The sequence below is a fragment of the Megascapheus bottae genome, unplaced genomic scaffold (assembly GCF_031878675.1).
Source record: "Megascapheus bottae isolate mThoBot1 unplaced genomic scaffold, mThoBot2.hap1 H_1, whole genome shotgun sequence".
Taxonomy (NCBI): Eukaryota; Metazoa; Chordata; class Mammalia; order Rodentia; family Geomyidae; genus Megascapheus; species Megascapheus bottae.
In genome coordinates, this window is record NW_028327858.1 from 2,197,528 (window position 1) to 2,220,850 (window position 23,323).

The following is a 23,323-nucleotide window of genomic DNA, read 5'->3' on the forward strand; positions in this document are numbered from 1 at the left end:
CATTTATTCTTCCTTTATATAAAATGCAGGGTTTTTTTTTGAGAAGGAAAAAAAAAGTATTTTTTAAATTGATCCATGAGGCATGTAGGGTTGCTTATATCTGGCTGTTAAGTGAAGAGGGAGCCTCGTTAGATAAGCCTGGCTTCAAATTCTGTCTTCTTTCTCAGTCGCCTATGTGCTAGGATGACAGGCACGCACTACTATGTCCAGCTATTCAAGGAGATACTTAACACCACTCCTTAGTATCAGCTTCTGTATCTAAATAATGAGCTAATAATGCTTTCTTATTGCATAGTTATTAAGATCTTTCACTCATGCCACAAATCCACCACTTTTTGCTTTAGTTATTCTTTAGATAGAATTTCACTTTTTCCTTCCTTCCTTCCTTCCCTCCCTCCCTCCCTCCCTCCCTCCGTGCCTCTCTCTCTCTCTCTCTCTCTCTCTCTCTCTCTCTCTCTCTCTCTCTCTCTCTCTCTCTCTCTTTCTTTCTTTCAAGTCTAAGCTGGCTTGGGCTGAGCTCCTACTAAATATTCGTCATATAATTGCTGGGATAATAGATATATACCACTATGCTCATATTGTTTGTAGAAATGGAGTCCCAATAACTGTTTTGCCTGAGCTGGTCTTGAATCTCAGTCTTCAGCGTCTATACTTCCCAAGTAGCTGGGATTTACAGTTATAAGCCATCGTATTTGGCGAAATTTATCTTTTTGAACAATTTTTAAGCATTTTTTATTTAATTCCCATTTTTTCATGAATTGGGCACGCTTTTTTTTGTTTGTTTGTTTTTGTTTGTTTGTTTTTGCCAGTCTGGGCTTGAGCTCAGGGCCTGAGCACTGTCCTTGGACTTTCTCAAGGCTAGAGCTCTACCACTTGAGCTACAGCACCACTTCTGGCTGTTTTCTATGTATGTGGTACTGAGGAATTGAACCTGGGCCTTGGTGAATCCTAGGCAAGCACTCTACCACTAGGTCAAACTCCTGGCCCCAGGGCACCCTCTTTTTATCCTTACTTTCACTGACAAAAAAAAAAAAGCATTAAATAACATGAGCCCTGTTAACTGAAACTTGTTATATTAAATTCACCTTGTACTGTATATAACTATCCCACATCTTAGGAATTCCCTAACATTAACTTTGAATGTTCTAATTTTGTTTATTCATTTACTCCCCAACCTATACAACTCTCTTACAATGTCTGGAAGGCCCTTCTTTGGAGTCATAAGTGAAAAAGTATATAAAACCTACTGTATAGTTTTGACCCATAGGATAGAATCATGAAATAGGTCAGTCAAAATTCCTCTTCTTGTTCTAACTTCTACTGAAAATAAAGCTAAAGCAATCTAGTATTAGAAAGCTGTTTATAGCAAGGTGTGGGGGCTCACGCCTATAATCCTAGCTACTCAGGAGGCTGAGATCTGAGGATCGAGGTTCAAAGCCAGCCCAGGTACTAAACAATGAGAGACTCTTATTTCCAATTAATCACTAAAAAAACAAAAACAAAACAAACCAAAAAACCCCGGAAGTGAGAATGTGGCTTAAGGGGTGGGGTAGTAGCCTTGAGCTGGAGAGCTCAATGACAGCACCCAAACCCAGAATTCAAGCCTGTGACCCACAAAAGAAAAAAAGAAAAAAAAAAGAAAGCTGCTTATTTTATATTATGTATTAGTCTACCATGAAGACTGTGTAGCCTCAAAGAATATATACTTTGGAGCTGTATTAAAGCTGTATTAAAGTCCCTGTTGTTGCAAAGTTTATAGCATAATTGAAGATACAAATATCTCTATAGTTGATTAACTGAAAGAGACTGGTAAGAGCCAACAGAATAGTATGAAATTATATTAGAAGGGGTGGAATGTATTGGATCTGATCTGTAGCTTTTTCTTTTCTTTCTTTTATTGGGGGGAGGGGAGTGGTTGAAGTTAGGGATTGAGTGCTGCCCTGAGCTTTTTGCTCAAGACTAGAATTCTACCACTTGAACCACAGCTCCACTTCTGGCTTTTTGGTGCTTAACTGGAGATAAGAATCTCATGGACTTTCCTGCTTGGGCTGGCCTTGAACTTCTATAGATCTCTGCCTCCTGGGTAGCTAGGATTACAGGCATGTGCCACTGGTGTCTGGCACTGTCTTTTCTTCTTTAGCTCTTCTGCAAGGAGACTAGAAGTGAGAGTAGGAGTGATATTTCTCTTTTTTCTTAAATACTTCGTATTTTTTATTTTCTGTATTACTCTACTTAGGCTTTCCCTATTAGGACTAATCTTTCCTCTCCCTCCTCCTTTCTTCTTTTCCCTTTTTGAGAATGCCCTTTTGTGCTTTATTTACTTTTAGAGTCTCACATGTTTCTTCAGGACCAGCTTCAGACTGTGATCCTCCTACCTGCACCTCTCATGTAACTGGTATTACTAGTATGTATCACCATTCTAGGCTTACTTTTTGCCAGGACTGGCCTGCAGCCATGATCTTCCCAATCTCTGCCCCTTGAGTATCTAGATTACAGACATATGCCACCAAGTATGACTTTATCTTCTTCTTAATGGTTTAAGTTACATGCCTTAAGAGGTTCATTCATAATTAGCTTAGCAGTTTTTTTTTTCTAAGTCCTGGGCTTGAGCTCAGGGCCTGAGTACTGTCTTTGGACTTTCTCAAGGCTAGCTCTACCACTTGAGCCTCAGCACCACTTCCAGCTTTTTTTTCTATGTATGTGATACCAAGGAATCGAATCCGGGTCTTTGTGCATGCTAGGCAAGCATTCTACCACTAGGCCAAACTCCTGGCCCAAGAATTGACTCTTCTGAGTGTGTGTGTGTGTGTGTGTGTCTGTCTGTCTTTCTGTCTGCCTGCCTGCCTGCCTATCTGTATGATTGTTGAGCTTTTGCTTTTATTGAATTTTAGAGACTCATGGCAAATATTGACATTCTAAACTTCCCAAACATGTTAATATTCTTTGTAAAAAGAGGGAAAAGAAGAAAAAAAAACAATCCTCTGCCCTTTCCTTTTTTTCATTAGTTCATTACTAAAGGCTCCAAGAAAATTTGAAGAGCAGATTTCAGATAAAATGGAAATGATCTTTGTTTGAAGTAAAAGTGAAATCTTAACTGGAGACAAGCTTTCTTTCTTCCTTCCTTTCTTTTTTTTAATTGTAGGTGACTTTAAATAATTTAAGAATAATAAAGGGGAATTTCCTTGGGAAAGATTTATACTAACATATATGCTATTTTTGGTTGTAGAACTTTTAAAGTAAATATGAGTAAAATTTAGAAAAAGAAACATTAAATTATCTAAATGCCGGACATAAAAGTTTGTAGCTTTTAAAGTAACAATACATTGTGATGCAGTTACAAGGCACGAATGAAAGTGAAAGTGTAGAGAATATGTCTTTTCTGTAGACTGTTTTGTAGACTTTGAGCACAATTGCTATAATACAGAGAATGCTTTTCTTTTTATTTTGTTGGTATTGAGGTTTGATTTCAAGACTCTCATTCTTGCCAGGGAGATGCTCTCTTCAGGATCCATGCCATCACTGCACACATTTGGACCTTGGTCTGCCTATTTTTGGCTTTCTCATGTCTCTGGGATAATAGGCAACACCACTGTATCTAGCTTTCCTTCAAGAACATGGAGTCTCATGGACCTCTCTGTTTAGGCTAGCCTATGACAGAGATCCTCCCGATCTCAGCCTCTTACAGGCTTAGAATGACAGGTATACACCACACTGCCTAACTGTGGTTTGGGGAAGGTTCTTGTGAATGTTCCTGCTCAGGCTGGCCTCACACTGTGATCCTTCCAATCTTAGCCTTTCAAGCAGCTAGGATTATAGGCATGAGCCACAAATGTCTAGCTTAAGTATCCTTTTCTTTTTTGCCAGTCCTGAGGCTTGAACTCAGGGCCTTAGCACTGTCCTTGGGCTTTTCTCAAGGCTAGTGCTCTACCACTTGAGTCACAGCACCACTTCCAGCCTTTTCTGTGTATGTGGTACTGAGGAATCGAACCCGGGGCTTCATGCATGCTAGTCAAGCACTCTGCCAGTAGTTTAAACTCCTAGTCCTTACATGTCCTTTTCTATTACACATTTCAGTCGCTGTATTTCTCCATTCTTTTTTATTTTATTTTATTTTTTCCATATATTTTTATTGTAATTAAATGTAAGGGTTACATTATATTCACCAAATAGAAGGTGCGGTGCATTACTTCAGAAACATGGATACCCTTTCACATGTCTTGGTCCCCATTTCCCTCCCCCATCCCCGTTGTATTTCTCCATTCTTTTTTAACAAATATTTAAAATGTAGGATTGTTTCAATCTCAGGGAGACATGGGCTAAGCAGAAATGGCGGTAAGGCAGTGTAAGTCAGTGATGGGCCTCCAGTTAAGTGTCAGGTGTGCAAAGTGATCCAGGTGAGTCTAGGAATATTGCTTATTAGGGTTGTAACTTGCCAAGGACAGCCTTTGCAAAACCAAAAATCTGCAGAAGAATCCAAACTCAGGAGCTCTAGTATATTTGGATATTAGAGTTTAGATGGTTAATTTTTGTTGTTTTTGTTTTTCCCTTGAGTTTGGGTTATTGATAACTTTTTTGGTAGTGGTTTTTTTTTGCCAGTCCTGGGCTTGAGCTCAGGGCCTGAGCACTGTCCTTGCACTTTCTCAAGGCTAGAGCTCTACCACTTGAGCCTCAGCACCACTTCCGGCTTTTTTCTATGTATGTGGTAACGAGGAATTAAATAATTAAACCCGGGTCTTTGTGCATGCTAGGCAAGCACTCTACCACTAGGCCAGGGATGTGAGGATGATCTGGCTGCGACATCTGTCACCCCATTGATCGCCAGGGTTGATTCAGCTGATCTGGCTGGCTAGGCAGGTCTCCCCTTCCTCCCTCACCGCTCCATGTGCGTCCCTCCCAAAGCTGTGCACTCAGTCGAAGAGGACGACCATCCCTGATAGAGGAGGACCGGTCTTCGGTCAAGGGTATACGAGTAGCTGTGCTCCCCTGCTAGAACCTCCAAACAAGCTCTCTCAAGGTAGTGTATCTTTTTTTAAAGCCTACATTACTTACTTGCTCTTCTCCAAGAGTGATGACTCTCTCTCAAGCTGTTTGAGGAGGAGTAACTAGTCCTATTCCAAATGGAGTTAGGGAAGCAGCATCATCAGCCTCACTTGGAAAGGTTAGGTGTTCACGTCAGAGCTGTGGCATCAGCATCTCCATTGAATAACATCCTCCATCGATATGCCTATATATTAAAGCTTGAGAAGTACTGAGCTACTGAGCCAGCATTTGGAGGATTGGAGATACTGCCCAGTGAAAGTGGATAATTAGTGAAGAAGAATGGATATTTGTTGTTTGGCTTTTTAAAAAAAAACTTAATTTTTTTTTTTTTGGTCCTTTCTGTTTTGGTACTGGGAATTGAACCCAGGACATTGTACTTGCTAGGCAAGCACTTTGCCACTGAGCTACATCCTAGCCCAAGAACGCATATTTGGACAATTGAAAGGGCAACTTAACAGAAGCAAGTAAACAACCATTGATAACCAGAATCTCCAGATAGGAACAAGATAAGCTTCACCTTTTAGATAACTGGGTGTTTACTAGTATACTAAGTCTAGTTCCTAGATAATATTTGTAAAGAGCTCGATACTTAGTAGTTGCATGGTGGTATAGAATTGACGTAGGTGGTGGCTAGGGATTTGAGTGTGTGGACGTGCCCCCGTTGAGTCATCATAACATCTTGTCTCATTGCTCTTCTAACCACATGTTCAGTTTTAATGCAGATGAATATAATCAGTCTTTCCTAGGTTTAGTCTAAATGAAAGAACCTTACTTTTTTTCATCAAAGAAGTCAGCTATGATCTTAGATTATTTAGCTTTGTTTCTTCTTAGTTTTCCGCATGTGCATGGGAAAAACCCAAGAACGTTGGACTTGATCTCCAAACTGTCTCTGTTCTTAAAATTCTGTGGATTTATGTTTCTTTCTGCCATCTGAAGAAAGGAATAGATCCATAGGGCCCTAGGAAATCTAAATGCTTCTAGGTATGAGAATTACACGATTTTTTAAATTGATCTTATTTCATGATCTACCTTTGTTCCTTTCTCTGATCTTAAGCATTTATAGAAGTTTGAATAGATAGAAGTTAATGATCATATTGTCTTTGGTCTTTCCCTATTACTGTTTTACCATTCCCATCTTTTACCCATTCCTTCCCTATTACTGTTTTACCATTCCCATCTTTTACCCATTCCTTCCATTACCATTTTCACTGGGTTATTTCTTTTACAAGCCCTTATTTAAATCTGGAGCTTATGGTGTAGACTTTCCTTCTTGCTATTAAGGCCTGTGAAAACTGACTGATTTGATTTTCTTCCCTTCATTACTTTGAAATAGTTTCCCACTGGGCAAATACCTTTTCAAGCCTGTGTATAGTACTGTCATCTTACTAACTTTATTTACAGGTAGCATTTAAAATCAACCTTTGTCCCTTTCTTTCCTTGCATTATGTGAGAAAAAGGGAGGAAAGATTTCTTTTGTCTCCCAGTGAGGTTTTAATATAAAGACACTTGGCTTCATTGTTTTTGGACCTAGTGGAGAGGAAATGGTGGAGTAAAGCTGCTCATCTTTTACCCCAGATGAAAGGAAGGAAGGGAGAAAGGGAGCAATGGGAGATAAGAGGAGAGAGTTGGAAAGAGGAGAAGGGAGGGAAGGAGGGAGAGAGGGAGGAAAGAAGTAATGAAACCCCTTTTATAAGTGTGTGTCTAAAGTTCTGCCTCTTCTACCTGCACATAACAATTATTTAATAATTACATCTGAAAGTTGTAGTTCAAAGATTATGGGGCTTCTTTGCTGTGTGCTGAAATCAGTGTTTAGCTTGCTAAATGTAAAAACAAGCAAACAAAAAATTGACAATTAGAATGACTACTTTTAGAAAACTTCAGTTGTAATTTACCTCAACAATCTTTCTCTCTATCTTCCTTCCCTTTCTGCTTTTTCTTCCTTGGTGCTTTCTTTTACACCTTTCAACTCACCACCTACGAACAGCATGCTGGGCACTGTGACTAGCAGGATGAATGTGGACACATCCTTTCTGCAAGGAGCTCTGTAGTGTGGTGGTGGTCCTGTCTTAGGAGTTCTCCCATCTTGAATATTTGTCTTTTACTCACAGAGGAAATGTTTCCCCTTTACTCTAATAGGCTTTTGATAATAAGGTCTTCTCTAAGTATGTAATGTATCATTTTTCACAGCCTTGCCATTTTAAGAGAAGAATTAACAATAGTACTTTAGTTGAAAATGTTAAATGGAAATGGTTTTAGAATGTCTCTAATTGACAGGAGGGGAAAAACTAAAATCAACAATTGGAGTTCAGTATTTCTTATTTTAACTGTGTGGTGTACTGAAATATTTTTCTGTGTTCACTGAACTTTTCTGTCATTTTGTTTTTTGGGGAGTGTCTGTTTTGTAGCTAACAAGTTGTCTTTCACATCATAGATAGCAAAATATTTGGAGAATTTTTTTTCTTTTGTGAATCACCACTTAATTTCCATTCTCATAATTACTGATTATATTATGGAAATTCTTAATTTTTCACAATTGTTGCTAATTTTTCTTGTTGAACTTGAAGTTGTCACTTCCTCTTAAAATATATGATTTATTTTTATGAAGTAACATGAAAGGACTATTGTGAGAATGACTTGTGTCTCTTTTTACAAGTCTATGCATTAATTCATTTTACTTTCTCCCTTCTATATTATTTTAATCTGTCAAGGGTGAATATAAGGTTGTCATTGTTAGCAGGAGTTATGCATTTGTTACAAAGCTTCACAATAGCTGTTTATAGTCTTAAATTGAATTATTGCTCTATAAACTATCAGCTCATTAATTTTTCTTTTTAAAACTTTGTTTTCGATGTTATGCTTTATTTACTTGCAACTTTTTCTTGCCTTTTCTTTTTGATTTCCTTTATTTATTTATTTTTTTCATTTTACATTACAGACAAATAGAAACTTTCTCCTTTTATCTTTCCCTTCTCTGATTTATGATAAATTTAGTTTCCTTTGGCCTGGCATTTGCTTCAGCAGGCAGTCTTCCTTCAAGTACCTCCCTGATTGATGTGTAATCTTTGATATCTTCCATTAGCCTCCAGGATCACTAAGTTCAAGGCCCCCTTGGAACCTAAGGAGCCCTGCCGAGGAGCTGAAGGCCTTCAGAGTCCTTGGGGTGATTGACAAGGTAATTCTTCAGTGTCTCTTCAAGAGTTCAGTCATAAATTGACTACATGCTGACACTCTGTCTTTGAAGCTTTGGATCTTAAGGATATGAAACAAAAGGAGAAAATGACTCAAATGCATCTGCACTTTAAAATAACAAAAGCAGAAAAGAAAAAGCTTTTATCTAAGCAATTCATGTAAGGTCATGCAAAATATATTTGAGCACAAGGAGAAGGTGCATATCTGTTGGCATTCAGTTGAGTAAGGGGTTTTATTTTATGAAAGTGTTATAATATGGAAAAGTATGTAAACTTGTGATCAACATTTTACTCTTTTTTGGGGGGGTTGTTGTTTTATTTTTTTGTGCCCATCATGGGAATTGAACTGGGGGTCTGGGCTCTGTCCCTGGGTTTTTACTCAAGACTAAGACTCTTATTACTTGAGTCACAACTTTTTGGCGCAAAATTAGTCTCACAAACTTTCTTGCCCATTCTAGCTTAGAACTTGGACCCTCAGATCTCACCTTCCCGAGTAATTAGGATTACAGGTATGAGCCACTATCACCTGGTTAGGTATAGGTATTTTATTTTATTTTATTTTTTGCCAGTCCTGGGCTTGAGCTCAGGGCCTGAGCACTGTCCTTGGACTTCCTCAAGGCTAGAGCTCTATCATTTGAGCCTCAACACCACTTCCGTTTTTTTTCTATGCATGTGGTACCGAGGAATTGAACCCAGGTCTTTGTGCATGCTAAGCAAGCACTCTACCACTAGGCCAAATTCCTGGCCTAGGTGTAGGCATTTTAATGGTTAAAAAGAAAGGGAATGTTCCTTAATAACTACCAGTTATTGAGCACCTACTATGTGGCATTCCTAAATTAGACATTTTACAAAAACAGTTTATTTAATCCTCATATTACTATAATTTTTATTTTGTCAGGCAAGTGATATTAAAACACATGAGCAGACTTATCCAAAAGCCAGAGAGTTAATATATGGGGGTGCCATGATTTCAACCTTGATCCTTGTTGACTCCAAAATCTGTGCGTTCCTACTACACTGGTTCTCCTCTACACACACACACACACACACACACACACACACACACACACACACTCACTCACACACACATTTTTATGAATGGAATAAAATTACATGAACAGAAATGTCTGCCAATGAGTACATGGAAGTTTGGTGATAACTCAGATTAACAAAAGTTAATATTTTATAATTAACTATCAGATAGTTTACAAGTATAATTTTAAAACTACAGGCTATAAAGCTGAATTTTCAGTATAGTTGATCATCAAAGAAAGTCTTATATAATAATATTAATGTATGAGTTGATTTAGGTCTTTGTCACCACCAGACATCCCTTTCTGAAGTACTTTAGTACTCATTTGTAATTTAATGTTCATTGAGTACTTCCATGTTACAACTGGACAATATGCAATGCATCTCAAACAATTTAGATAATGTCATAGTATGAAATATTCAAAGGGGACATTAAGTCAATATTCCCTGAAACTGGTAGTGTTTTGTTCTTATGAGCACTAATTTTTCTTCCTTCTCTCCCCTCTTGCCCTTCCCCCCCACTCCTTCTTGCTTGCTTGCTTGTTTGTTTGTTTTTTTTTGTTTGTCATGGGGCTTGAACTCTAGGCCTGAGTGCGGTCCCTGAGCTCTTCAGTTGAAGACTACCACTCTACTCCTGGGCTTGTGCCTTGTCCCTGAGCTCTTCAGCTCAAGGCTACCGCCCTACTCCTTGAGCCACAGTGCCACTTCCAGTTTTCTAGTGGTTAATTGGAGATGAGTCTCATGGAATTAAGTTCCCAGGCTGGCTTTGAACCATGATCCTCCGATCTCAGCCTCCTGAGTATCTGGGATTTACAGGCATGAGCCACCATGCCCGACCCAACTTTTTTTTTTTTTTTTTGCCAGTCCTGGGACCTTAACTCAGGGACTGAGCACTGTCCTTGGACACTTTTGCTCAAGGCTAGCGCTCTGCCACTTGAGCCACAGCGCCACTGCTGGCTTTTTCTGAGTACATGGTACTGAGAAATCAAACCCAGGGCTTTGTGCATTCTACTTCTACCACTAAGCTATGTTCCTGGCCCCCAAGTACTATTTATTTTTTTCAAATAAATTTATCAAAACAATGTTTAACCTTAATCTACTAAGTGGTAAGACTCGTTTGTGTGAGAGCCTGAAATATTTCCTCAAGCATGTTTTCTCTAGCTGCTTCAGTGTGGAGAACATTCTGTTTGCATTCTTTCTTTTTTTGTTTTGTTTCAGACAGGGTCTAACTATGTGATAGAGGTTGGCCTTGAACTCAGAGGTCTCCTGCCTCAGCTTTTCAAATACTGGGATTACAATTGTGTGCCAGCAGGCCTGGCTAAGTCTTTCTGATGTTTAGTGTCTTTTTTTCTTTTTTCTGTAAGCTTCAAGTCACCTTGAATCTCACATGTTTGCAAAATATGGGATTTTGACAATGAATTCCTAAATTCTATGCTAACACATAATTTATTACTACTTTGTTAAACAGGGAAGAATGTTTAGCACTTAGCAGATGCCATTTTCTAAGTAGAGATAAGGAGCTATGTATTTTGGAATTAATAAACTTTGAAAATAGTCTTTAACATATCCATTTGTAAAAATATAAGTAGATAAATTAAAAAATATAATTTGTTATTTAAGATGGTTTCTACTGTACTGAGGAATACCTTACATTTAGGTTTTAGAAACGTGGAGTTTAGAAGAGAAGTATTAAAAAAAACTTTAAAAACCCATGCCAGATGCTGGTGGGTTATGCCTATAATCCTAGCTACTCAAGAGACTGAAATCTGAGGATTGGGGTTCAAAGCCAACCCAGGCAGGAAAGTCCAAGACTCTTATCTCCAATTAACCATCAGAAAACCAGAAATGGCTCTGTGGTTCAAAGTTCTAGCCTTGAGAAAAGAGCTCAAGGACAGAACCTAGGCCCAGATTGAGAACAAAACAAGAAAAAAAAGCCCGGAAGGGGGATGGAAATGGGGACAAAAACATGAGAAGGGGTATCAGTGTGCAAGAAGTAATGCACCTACTACCTGACAAATGTAACTGTAACCCCTCTTTACATTTTCCGTACAATAAAATAAAAAGAAATAAAAAAGCCCAGAAAATATATAGAATACTTTAACTTTCATACATGTTTCTCTGATTCTGTTTCATTATTATATTGTTCATTATTAATTATGTTGAGTATTGGCTATTAACATAGGAAAATGTAATTCTGTATGGAAGTACTTACAGAAAAGGGTTTTTATGAAGTTTAAAGTAGAAAGGAAATAAAGCAAACTGATTCATCGATATCTAAGCTGTAAGTTCCATGAAAATTATATTGTGCTTATTTCTGAATTCATTTTTAATATTTAAAATAAAACTTGGAACAAAGTGACTATTCTCTAAGTATTTGATAAATGAATGGAGTTTTATAATAATCTCAAAATTATTATCTACAGAGTGACACCCACTGGTATACTAAGAGACTGCTACATAATGCCTTTATACAATAATATTGTCTTTACTTAGAGGGACAATAATTCCATAGTTTTGTATTGGTTTAGTTTTCAAACAGAAGTAAATTACTTTCTGCTCCTGAATTGGGATTATAAAATCCTTTATTGACATAGTTATGTAACAAGGAATTGAAGATTAGGGCTGTTGGGATATAAATAAACTGGTATGCATTCAGTTGTAAGAATCATCAGGCTGGGGAAGAATGATGAAAAGGGAGGACATCATTCAAGATGCATTTTATTCACAGACTTAGTGTTTGAATGGTAACTCCTTTGTACAACTACTTAAAGGTTATAAAAATATAATTTATAAAAGAATGGAAGAGCTCCACATTAAGTGTTCTGCCTGATAAAATCATGTGTTTCTTTGGAATTGGGTCCAGTCTGTCTTGGACATTGCCAAGTTGGTGATGTATTGATTGACATTAAAATGTCTTGTGTTCACTATTATTATAAATGAGCTTTTTTTCCCCCTTTTTCTTTCCGGATGGTGTTGTACTTTGAACTCAGAGCTTCATATTTGTTCAGCATGAACTCTGTCACTTGAGCAGGTTAACTGACTACCATAAGTGCTGTGTAATAAAGAGTACTATGTGGATATATTTGCTGCTGTTAGAGACTTCTTTAGTTTTCAGTCACTGTATGCTGTTTAAAGCATATTAAGAGCACATCTATTATAAGAATGAAAATATCAAACCAGGCTATGAATGGAGAGTAAATCAGTTCACATCAGCTTAGAGTATTAGTTTTTTTGCTAGCAAATGCAAATAAGAACCCAAAGCTAGGTATAATAGAATATAGTTTCTTTTGAATTAATTTTCATCTGAATTTAACAGTGTCAGGTCATCATGTCAAATTACTTCAGAATTCAAACCAGAGAAATAGAATAAATAGATTTACTATGCAATTTTGAATGGCTGAGCTGAACTTGAGCCTGTAACTTTAGAGTTTTAACCTCTCGTTAGCATAATGTCTTTATGGCCTTGGGCCAATTCTTCACAAAAAACGGAAAACCAACAAAATGATGATGACAAAGGTACAGAGATCTAGCTTTTCAAGCATTTGGATCTGAGAAGAGCTTCCTAAGTGGTTGTTTTTCCTAGCTCTTTAGTAATTCTGTTTTAAACCCAATTTCTTTGTCTTTTATATTCTGCCTTTCTCTGTGTTTATATCTAGTCTCCTTACAAAGGCTTGCCATGTCCTTTGGAAGCAGGCTTTATAAAGTAATAGATACATAGGCTTAGGGTTTGAAAAATTATATGTGATAGGTATATTGTTTACTAAATCATTCATCAAAATCCAAGTAAGAAACATCACTGAGGGATGCATCACCTTCATTGTCATTTGGCTCATAGGAATGTAAGAGATTTTACATTCATGTTTGTAGTTGAGATAATTGTTCCCTGTGTTATTTACTGGCAAATTATCTGTATTTTATATTGCTATAGGTCAGGAGTAGATTTAATTATTTGTCCCATTGTACAGGGGCTTGGCCTAGAGACTTGTAGATGAAAAACAGATTAGCATCTATCAGTCTGTGTATCTGTGTGTGTGTGTGTGTGTGTGTGTGTGTGTGTGTGTGTCTGTCTATCTGTCTATCTATCCATCTATTTTAATCTATCTGTTAGATTTTGAGAGTCTTTCTCACTCAAGGCTGGCCTTAGGCCATATCTGGTTAAAAAGCATTTTTAAAATTTTGGTTCGTTTTTTTTTGTCGGTCACAGGGCATGAATTCTGAGCCTGGGCTGCTGTCCCTGATCTTTTCAGCTCAAGGCTAGCCTCTACCACTTGAACCATAGTGCCATTTCCAGCTTTCTGGTAGTTAATTGGAGATAAAGAGTCTCCTGGATTTTAATGCCTGGGCTGACATTGAACCGTGATCCTCAGATCTCAGCCTCCTGAGTAGCTGGGATTACAGGCAAAAGCCACTGGTGCCTGGCTACATGTTTTTTCATTCACTCATTTATTTATTTATTTATTTATTTATTTATTTATTTATTTATTTATATTGTCTAAGTAATGTATAGAAGGGTTACAGTTGCATTCACTAGATAATAGGTGCATTACTTCTCACACATTGATACCCTCCTGGCTACATTTTTTTATTTTAATTTTTTTTTTGCTAGTCCTGCCTTGAACTCGGGGCCTGAGTACTGCCCTTGGGCTTTCTCAAGGCTAGAGCTCTACCACTTGAGCCACAGCACCACTTCCGCCTTTTTATGTATGTGGTAATCGAGGAATCCAAAATGGGTCTTAGTGCATGCTAGGCAAGCACTCTACCACTAGGCCAAACTCCTGGCCCTAAAAAGCATTTTTTTAAGACATTATTTAGAATAGTTTCAGGTTTACAGCAAAATTAAGAGGAAAAATACAGAGATTTCCTCCATTCTCACTCCCCCACCCACCATGCACCAGTATCAAAAACCCCCACCAGAGGGATGCATTTACTACATTAGATGAACCCACTTTAATTAAACTCATTATCATCAAAGACCTGAGACTTTTGCCTTCAGGATACTTCATAGGAGTTTTATCTAAGCAAGTGAAAGCTCACTTAGCACCTGCCAGCTTTCTCTTGTCTCTGACAGAATACTTGAGATAATCAAATCAAAAGGGGGCCAGGCTTGTTTTGGTTCATGTTTTCTGAAGGTTCAGTCCATGATCTCGTGAACCTGTTATTTTGGGGTGGTGGAGGCTCAGTACATTATAGCAGCTGTACACAGTGGAAGAGAACTGTTTAGCTCATGTGAGAATATGTTTAGCACTGTAAAAAACGGCACAACTGTCTTCCCTTTTGTACCATTTTATATTCCCACTAGCACTGAAGGAGAGTAGCTATTGCTCTGTCTATATCTTAGTCAGAATCTCATATTGTCCATGTTGTAGATTTTGGTCATTCTAATGAATGTATAGTTAAATCTTACTATTTTTAATTTATCTTTTTCTCTGATAACATACAATATTGAACATCTTATTATATTTGCTATATGTTCTTTGGTAGGCATCTGTTTACTCTTTAGCACATTTAAAAAATTCAGTTAGAATTATAATCAATATGTAACAATTATATGTATTTATTGGATACAATGTAGTATGATATTTCAGTGCTTGTATACAGTATTTAATAATCAAATCAGGGTAATGGATTAACCATTTCTACCACTTGCATTGATGCAACAGTTAGTAGTATATTCTTTGGTATCTTTTTCAGATAGCCTCTTACATTTTTGCTTAGGGTTGGCCTCAAATAATAGTCTTCCTACCTGTGATTCTCAAATAGTTAGGTACAGGTGTATACTACCATGTCAGCTACTTTGTTGTAATGAGTCTCATTGTTTTTTCTCCTGGTTGGGCCTTGAACTCTAATCCTCGTAATATCTGCCTCCTAAACAACTGATATTACATGCATGTACCACTATGCCCAGTGTGCCCATTTCAACATCAGGTTATTTATTCTCTTGTTTCTTTAGGGGGAGGGCAGTACTGGGGTTTGAATTTGTAACCTAGATTCCCTTAGCCTTTTCACTCAATACTGGTGCTCAACCAGTATTGAGTACAGCTACAGCTGTACTGCTGGTTTTTTTTTTTTTCTGGTTAATTGGAGATGAGTCTCAGACTTTTCTGCCTGAGCTGACTTCAAGTTGTGATTCTCAGATCACAGCCTCCCAAGTAACTTAGTATTATAGGCATGAATTACCAGCATGCAGCTGTTTTCTTATTGTTGCGTTTTAAGAGTTCTTTGTATATTTTGGATAGCAGTGTTTGATCAGATGTGTATTTTATAGATCTATTCTTCAAGAGTATGGCTTCTTTTCATGTTTTCTTGATATTGTCTTTGACAGGTCTTCTCATGCAGGTTGTGGCTTTGATGTTGCATTCCAGGAGTCATTGTTATACTCACAGTCATCTAGGTCTCTTTCCACGTCATTTTGTGGGACTTGAGAGTTTTTTTTTTCCCCCTGCATGTCTATGAATCACTGTGATTAACTTTTGTTAGGGGTTTAGGTTTTTTGTTTAGCTCTACCTTTTTACATGTAATTATTGTTGTTCCGACTGCATTTGTTGGCCATTTCTGTATATCTTTTGCTTCTTTATCAAAGAACAGTTGGATAAATTTATGTGTGTCTCTGTGCTACTTTGTGTAACTGTGATAAGATACCTGAAAGCTTACAGGAGGCAGGTTTTATTTTGGCTTGTGGTTTAAGCCCATGATTATTTGGCCCCCATGCTGTGGTCTGTGGTGAGGCAGAGCATCAGCATAATGAGGGCATGGTGGGGCAGAGTTGCCTATACTCATAGCAGCCAGGAAGCAGTGATATGGCAGCAGGAGCTAGGAATAAGATGTATCTCTACTTGTCATCACTTCCCTAATAATGCTATCAAATTATGAACCAAATTGTGAATGGACTTAACCATTTATGAAGTCAGAGTCCTCATCTGCTCACTCTCCCAAAAGCACTATTAGTTGGCAGCCACACTTTCTTTTTTTTCCAGTCCTGGGTTTGGGCTCAGGGCCTGAGCACTGTACTTAGGTATTCTCAAGGCTTGAGCTTCACCACTTGAGCTGGAATACCCTTCTGGCTTTTTTTAATGCATGTGTTACCGAGGAATACAACACAGGTCTTCAAGGACTCTACCAAACTCTCGGCTCCAAGCAGCCACACTTGTAACATGTAAGTCTTTAGTGTCATGTAACATGTAAGTCATTTCAGTGTCAAATCATAACAGTCCCTGGGGTCTGTATTCTGTTTCATCAGTCTGTTGTTTATCTGTTTGTCTTTGTGTATATGTTTGTGTGTGCATGTGGTGGTAGGAATGAAGCTACAATCTCATAGCAGCTAACAACTATTCTACTACTGCTTGCTTGTTCTTTAGCAGTACCACATCATGTTGCTTGTTGTAGCTTTGTAGTAAGTCTTGGAGTTGTGTAGTGTTGGACTTTCAACTTTTTTCTTCTTCAATAATGTGTTGACTCTTCAAGATCTTTGGCATTTCTTTTTTTTTTTTTTTTTCCCAGTACTGGGCTTGAGCTCAGGGCCTGAGCACTGTCGTTGGATTTTTCTCAAGGCTAGAGCTCTACCACTTGAGCCTCAGCACCATTTCTGGCTTTTTTCTATGTATGTGGTACCTAGGAATCGAACCCGGGTCTTTGTGCATGCTAGGCAAGCACTCTACCACTAAGCCAAACTCCCGGCCCGATCTTTGGCATTTCTATATAAGCTATAGACTCAGTTTGCTGCTATCTGGTGCAGAAACATTTAACACTTTTATCTTCTCTGATTCCTTTTTTTTTTTTTTTTGCTAGTCCTGGGCTTGAGCTCAGGGCCTGAGCACTGTCCTTGGACTTTCTCAAGGCTAGAGCTCTACCACTTGAGCCTCAGCACCATTTCCAGCTTTTTTCTATGTATGCGGTACTGAGGAATCGAACCCGAGTCTTCGTGCATGCTAGGCAAGCACTCTACCACTAAGCCAAACTGCTGGCTATCTTCTCTGATTCTAACATTAGTTTGTCAGAGACAAACTTTGCCAATCATATTTCACTTCTCTCTGGAGGAATGAAACAATGTAGGCATGATTAGCTTTGACGTTGGAGTAAATTTTATTTTCACACCTGTTTTAGAAGTATCCAGATACACAATATTGAAATATCATGATTTATAGTAGATTGTTAACATTTCTTGAGAGATAAGTTATTCAGATAATGTTTGCTTTATTTTTGCCAGGCCGGGTACTTGAACTTGGGGCTTGGGCCTTGTCCCTGAGCCTTATTTTTTGTGCTCAAGGCTAGCACTTTACCACCTGAGCCACAGTGCCACTTCTGGCTTTTTCTGAGGAGTTTGTTAGAGATAAGAATCTCATGGATTTTGACTCTGGGCTAGTTTTGAAATCATGATCCTTAGATCTCAGCCTACTGAGTAGCTGGGATTACAGGCATGAACCTCCAGTACCCAACATGATGATTATTCAGGTTACTGAGTATTCACAAGTGTAATTGATTTCGTCTGGGACGTTCACATACACAATACAGTATTATGTTACATTATAGAAAGTATATATAATACTACTCAAAGGTTATGGTTGGATTATTTAAGTTTAAATAGGGGAGAGGACATGAGCCTTAATATGACAGGTGTTTTTTTTTTTTTTTTTTTTTGGTCGTCCTGGGGCTTGAATTCTGGGCCTTGAATTCTGGGGCCTTAGCTCTTCAGCTCAAAACTACCACCCTACCTCTGTACATGGGCATTGTCTCTGAGCTCTTCTGCTCAAGGCTACTACCCTACCCCCTAAGCCACAGTGCCACTTCCAATTTGTAAGCGTCTCTTGGCCTTTAGTGCCTGGGATGGTTTTGAACCATGATCCTCAGATTGCAACCTCCTGAATAGCTAGGATTATAGGCGAGAACCACCTCACCTGGCTATTATGACAGGATTTTTTTTTTTTTGAGTTTGGGAGTGGAGTGCATAAATGTTTTAATAATGCCTTCATTTTATTTCTTTATTTTTGCTTTTTTTTTTTTTTCCCCAGTCCTAGGGCTCAGGGTCTGAGCACTGTCCTTGGACACTTTGCTCAAGGCTAGTATTTTGCCACCTGAGCCACAGCGCCACTTCCAGCTTTCTCGGTGTATGTGGTACCGAGGAATTGAACTCAGGGCTTCGTGAATGCGAGGTGAGCACTCTACCACTAGGCTATGCTCCCAGCCCAATGCCTTCATTTTAAATTATAATAAATCATCTATGAAACTGAAAGCTTTCAAAAAACATCTGGATTAAGATTTGACTGAACCCGAACTAAATGTTATCTGTTGCCATTTTAAATCAGGATTTAAGATGCTTTCTGTATAATTTTCTGCAAACATTTTATATACCAGTTTTCGTCCATATTTCAAACACTTTTTGGAAAAGTAGAAAGCAAAGTTGATGAAGCACAAGGAAATTTCATACTGCTGAAAGTCTTTTTAAGATGAATATATTTCAGGCATTTAGTATTCCAATTGAATAAAGCTAAGTTTTTGAGGTCTTTGTTTTTGTAAGCCACTGTAGCATATTGCTTTTTTATATGAAATAGTGTGGTGAATGTGATCATATCCTTTTTAATTTTGGGCCCAGGCTGGTCTTGAAGTTTCAGTCTTCTAAGTGCTGAGATTATAGGCATGTACCATTGTGACAGGCTATGTGACATTTCTGAGTAGCCAGGCATCATGCTTTTAACTGTCATTTTGTACATTTTGTTAAACTTACCTCCAAGTATCTTCTCCTTTCCTAACATTTGGAATATAGATGTGGTTTTATCCAGAAATTCAAGCATTTCCAAATAAAATACTTTGTTTTTATGACTGAATAAACAACATATGCCGTTCAGAGACTACTTAGGCCCCTTAAATTTTTATATTTCATTTTACTCAGCACATGTTTATTTTGCATAAGATTGCAGGTGATTTTTAGTGTTTTTTTTTTTTAAAGAAAAGTAATCACACAATGACTTAAGTATTTCTCTTGCCTTTCTGTTGAGCTGTCAGCGTCTCCAGTGACCTTGGGTGCTTTTTCTGTGGGATGACTGATGGTTACTGACGCTGCTGTGCATTTTCTGGTAGTTTGCCTACTGCCTGCCTCTGGGTTCATCATCCCCCTTATGCTGACTTAGGCAGTATTTCTTCAGTCTCTTATCTTGGGGCTTTGATGCATATGTTCTGAAGGTGGCCACAGTGACTTTGGGTAGCAGCAGATGGTAAACCTTCAGGCTGCCACCGGCTAAACTGGTGTTAAGTTGGAAAGTTAACGTTTGATGAAGAATCAGTAGTGCATATGAAAGAGCTTTCACTGCTGAAATATCTTTTAATTAAAAAATTAGCATACTAAAACCTTTCAAATGTTTGAGCATTTAAAGAAAATTAAAATCAGTTGTTTTCTTATAGATAAAATATTTACTGGCTCAGTTTTATTACTTGTTCTTCTTAACCTGATTCATTTTCCTTTGTCCCCAACCTACTTTTGCAGTAGTTAAGACAACTAAAATAATTAGATAAATTGAAATGGAGAGGTTTTAAGGAGTTACCATGTTTGGACAGACATTTAAACTACACTTAAAATTATGCTATTTTGAATTTTAATTATTAAAATAGTATAGATTTTGAGTACTGCATTCTTAGTAGGTTGTATTTATTGTCATGTATCATTGAAAATATTTTTGGATTAAAGAGAAACATGAAGAAAAGGGGTGACATTGATCAAGACCTATTGTATTCATAGGCTGACATGTTTAATCAAAAAGAAAAGAGAAAGCAAATAAAGTTAAAAAAAGATATCTTATTTGGTTCCAGGTTGGAGTTGTCAAACTTCATTTCTCAAAGATGTTTCTTTGATTGGTTCATGGCCTGCTGTGAGGGATGTCTCTACATAGTCTTTCTCATTGCTGCTCTTCATCCAGCACCTTCTGGTGGGCTGATGCTGTGGGCTCATTATTGTTTGCTTTGGGAGTTGTAGACAGTTGTACAAGGAACATTGTTAGCCTTAAAATGCCAAAAAAAGAGACGTAGAACCTAGTAGAATTATACACTAAAGGTCACCTGATATTCTGTCTTGTTTTCTGGTAGTTGGATTTCTGTCGGATGCCTTGTGAAAAGAAGGTGATGAATTAGTGATTAAAAATAGGAATATATTTTAAGTATCCTATATAAAGTGGGATAGGTTTATGGCTGAAAATATGAATAATTTTTGATTATCATTGTGCGGTACTAGGGGAGGCTAGTAAAATTACCTGCTGTAGTTTTTGTTGTTCAGAACTCTGTACAGGAGGTGACCATCACCAATTCTTATAATATTATAAGCAAGAGGCTAGTTAACAACTTACCTGATGCTTGTGAAGTGTGGACTGTTTTGGAAAGAGTAGAGCAAGAATCTCATATTGTTACAGTTTTCACTTTGTTATCTGATATATTGGATTTATTTGTATTTGGTTATTTGAAATTGGATAGGGAAGGGGGGAAAACCAAGACTGGGGGGGGTGGAGGGGAGGGTAATGGGGACCAAGACATGTGAAAGGGTATCAATATATGTGAATTAATGCACCTTCTATCTGGCAAATATCATGTGACCCTTTTATTAATTACAATAAAAAAACAACAAAAAAAGAATAATTTTATTCATCTGAAACTATGTTGAGAAAAACTGTCTTATTTGCAAAATTGTAAATTTTCTGTGGCTTACTCTGTTGATTCCATCCTATCTGGGATGTTTGTATATGTATGATTTTCCAGTCTTCCAGTTGAAGACTCATTCATATTATATCCAACAAACATGAACAGTGACACCATCAAGGGACAGTGTGAGTTTGTCCTATATGACAGCCCTTAACTACAATTGTCCTAGAGTCCTGTGAAATGCCACTGGAGAGACAGACTTTTCCTTAAATTACACAGGTAATCATTCTTTTTAAAAGAATTAGCTGAAATCCTTTTCAGAGAATTTCTAAAATTCCAGTGTCAACATCTAATTACCTGAAAAAAAGTTCACGAATGGGCCAACATTCCCATGGCAGAGTATTTTCCATATTTTTGTAACATAGGCAGTAGAGAAATGTGTTTCTTTTCATCTTGTCAAATTTATTCTTTTACATGTTTAAAAAATCATACTTGATTATTTTGGTATACTTTCTTTCCTTTCTTAGTAAAGGTAGTATCTTGTAAAATATTAGGTTTTCCCTGTTTCGGTTAACAGCAAAAGCAAAACTAAGCACCCCACCTCCCACCCAGGGCTAAAAAGCTTCCACAAGCCTTCAGACCTGTAATCAAATGCAGCTTTTCTTACTACTGCTATGAAAGAACAGTGGGCAAGGTTCTCGACAGACAAGGCTACTCCTAAAGGAATGAGTTGCCTACTTTTCTTTTTTTCTCTAATTTAGGGGCATTCTGTATATTGATGTGGGTGAAAATGGAGTAATCTCTTTTGTTAGACCATATGCTAATATAGTGCTGATAAATAAGAGTGAAAAAATGAAAGGGAGAAATACATTAATTGTACTCTTTCAGTAAGGTGTGCCATCTAAGGCAATTATTTCTTGACGGTTTTAGTTCTAGTGCTTGTTTTATCATGAAATAAAAGGTGAATTTAGGAGTCTTTTATTGGAAAGACAATTGTATCAAATTAGTACAAATTAGATTTTTGTCTTTAAAAAGGTGAGCAAACCCATGAGCAGTTTATAAATTGATGTGTTCTAGCTCACAAATGAAAAAAATCCTGTTTGAGGGTTAAAGAAGCTATTATTTTGTCCTTTGTGCTGACAGTTTCATTACAGATTGGCCTACTGTTGGCATTAAAAAAATGTTTGGCTCCTTATGATCTTTGTGTATGCAACTATAATATTAATACAGCACCATAGCACTGTTCATTAAGAAATGACTTTAAATGAGGTTGAAGCGTGTAAATTTGGAAAGATACAGATGTTAAATGCAGTCGTTTTTCTTTGTGTACAGCCGTATGGCTAATAATTTCCAAGTGGCTAAAGCTCTTGTTAGCAGGAGTGTTGGTGTGTTAAGAATGGCTCTATAAATAACTTTAAGAACTCAAGTTGAAGGTGCTTCTTTTAAAGACTATTGTTAACTAAACATTATTGCCAAACAGATGGAAAGCATTCACCAGCCTGATGTTTTTAGGTCTAATTATATTATCACCAGCCCTGTACGGCTCAGTTGAAGAGGTGTATCCAGAGGCCAATTTATAATCATTTAGCCAACACCTGTTTGGGAGAAATTGACAGTCAAAGGGCACATTTAAAAAAAATCACATATGTTCTTGTGTTTATTGCCTCAATGTGAACATTGTCTAGTTGCAAACAAACTTGGTAGGAGAAGAAAGTACATGTAAACAGCACAGCACTTTCCAGCTTTGTTTATCCATCTTAATTTTGTCTTTTTATCTGATCTGCATCATGCTTCCAGGCTAAATGAGACCAGTAAAGGGATATCATTCCTGATTTATGCATGAGTATCTTGTTCAGTCAATTTTAAGAGGCTTCTGGTAGGAAAAGTTCTTGGATTGTATAGCTTTCATACCTTTTACCTTGAGAGTTGGGAATGTCAGGCCCATGTCCTATATGAGAACCTCAAAATCATTTGGTATATAACAGAACAGACCTATATGCTTCTTACCAGCTTTGTGTGGGCTGCCTGCCTGAACTGATAATTTTGTGTGGCCTGTGGATGCTGTTATAATATCCAAATGACCCTTAGCAGTCAAGAGATTTTCTACTGGATATGGGTTTTATTTCATACAGATATATTTTACTCAACATGACCAGTTTTATGGTGATTGACTTAAAAGAGTCACAAGTTGTTATAAAAATAAATGAACATGGTAGCAAAGGGGGTGGGGCAGAAAGGGAGGAAAGAAAGGTGAACAAAAGCTATCATCGTACTCAGTGTATATTGTACAGAAAATGAACCTACAACTTGTGGGCAGGGATGGGAGGAGGAAACTGGGGGAAAGCGAAAAAAGGGGTGACAGCGTTCAAAGAAGAGCAGTACTCATTATCACTTATGAAATGGTAACCCTTCCTGTCCAACACATAATAATAAAATTTTATTAAAAA

At 37.5% G+C, this 23,323-nt stretch overlaps 1 protein-coding gene across 6 annotated transcripts in view; it reads left to right on the forward strand.

Moving 5' to 3' along the window:
• The window catches only part of LOC150038995 (inactive ribosomal protein S6 kinase delta-1-like), a 152,286-nt gene that overhangs the window by 80,905 nt on the left and 48,058 nt on the right, over positions 1-23,323 (forward strand). For 5 of the 6 annotated variants that reach the window (XR_016534575.1, XR_016534574.1, XM_090328150.1 and 2 more), the window contains exon 8: positions 8,120-8,212. Coding sequence is in view for 3 of the 6 variants with exons in the window: in XM_090328150.1 (XP_090184276.1) it covers positions 8,120-8,212 (93 nt within the window). In the remaining 3 variants the exon portion in view is untranslated. Of the gene's footprint in view, positions 1-8,119; positions 8,213-16,252; positions 16,414-23,323 lie in introns of those variants that run through there. The other variant, XM_090328153.1, reaches the window with a different exon arrangement.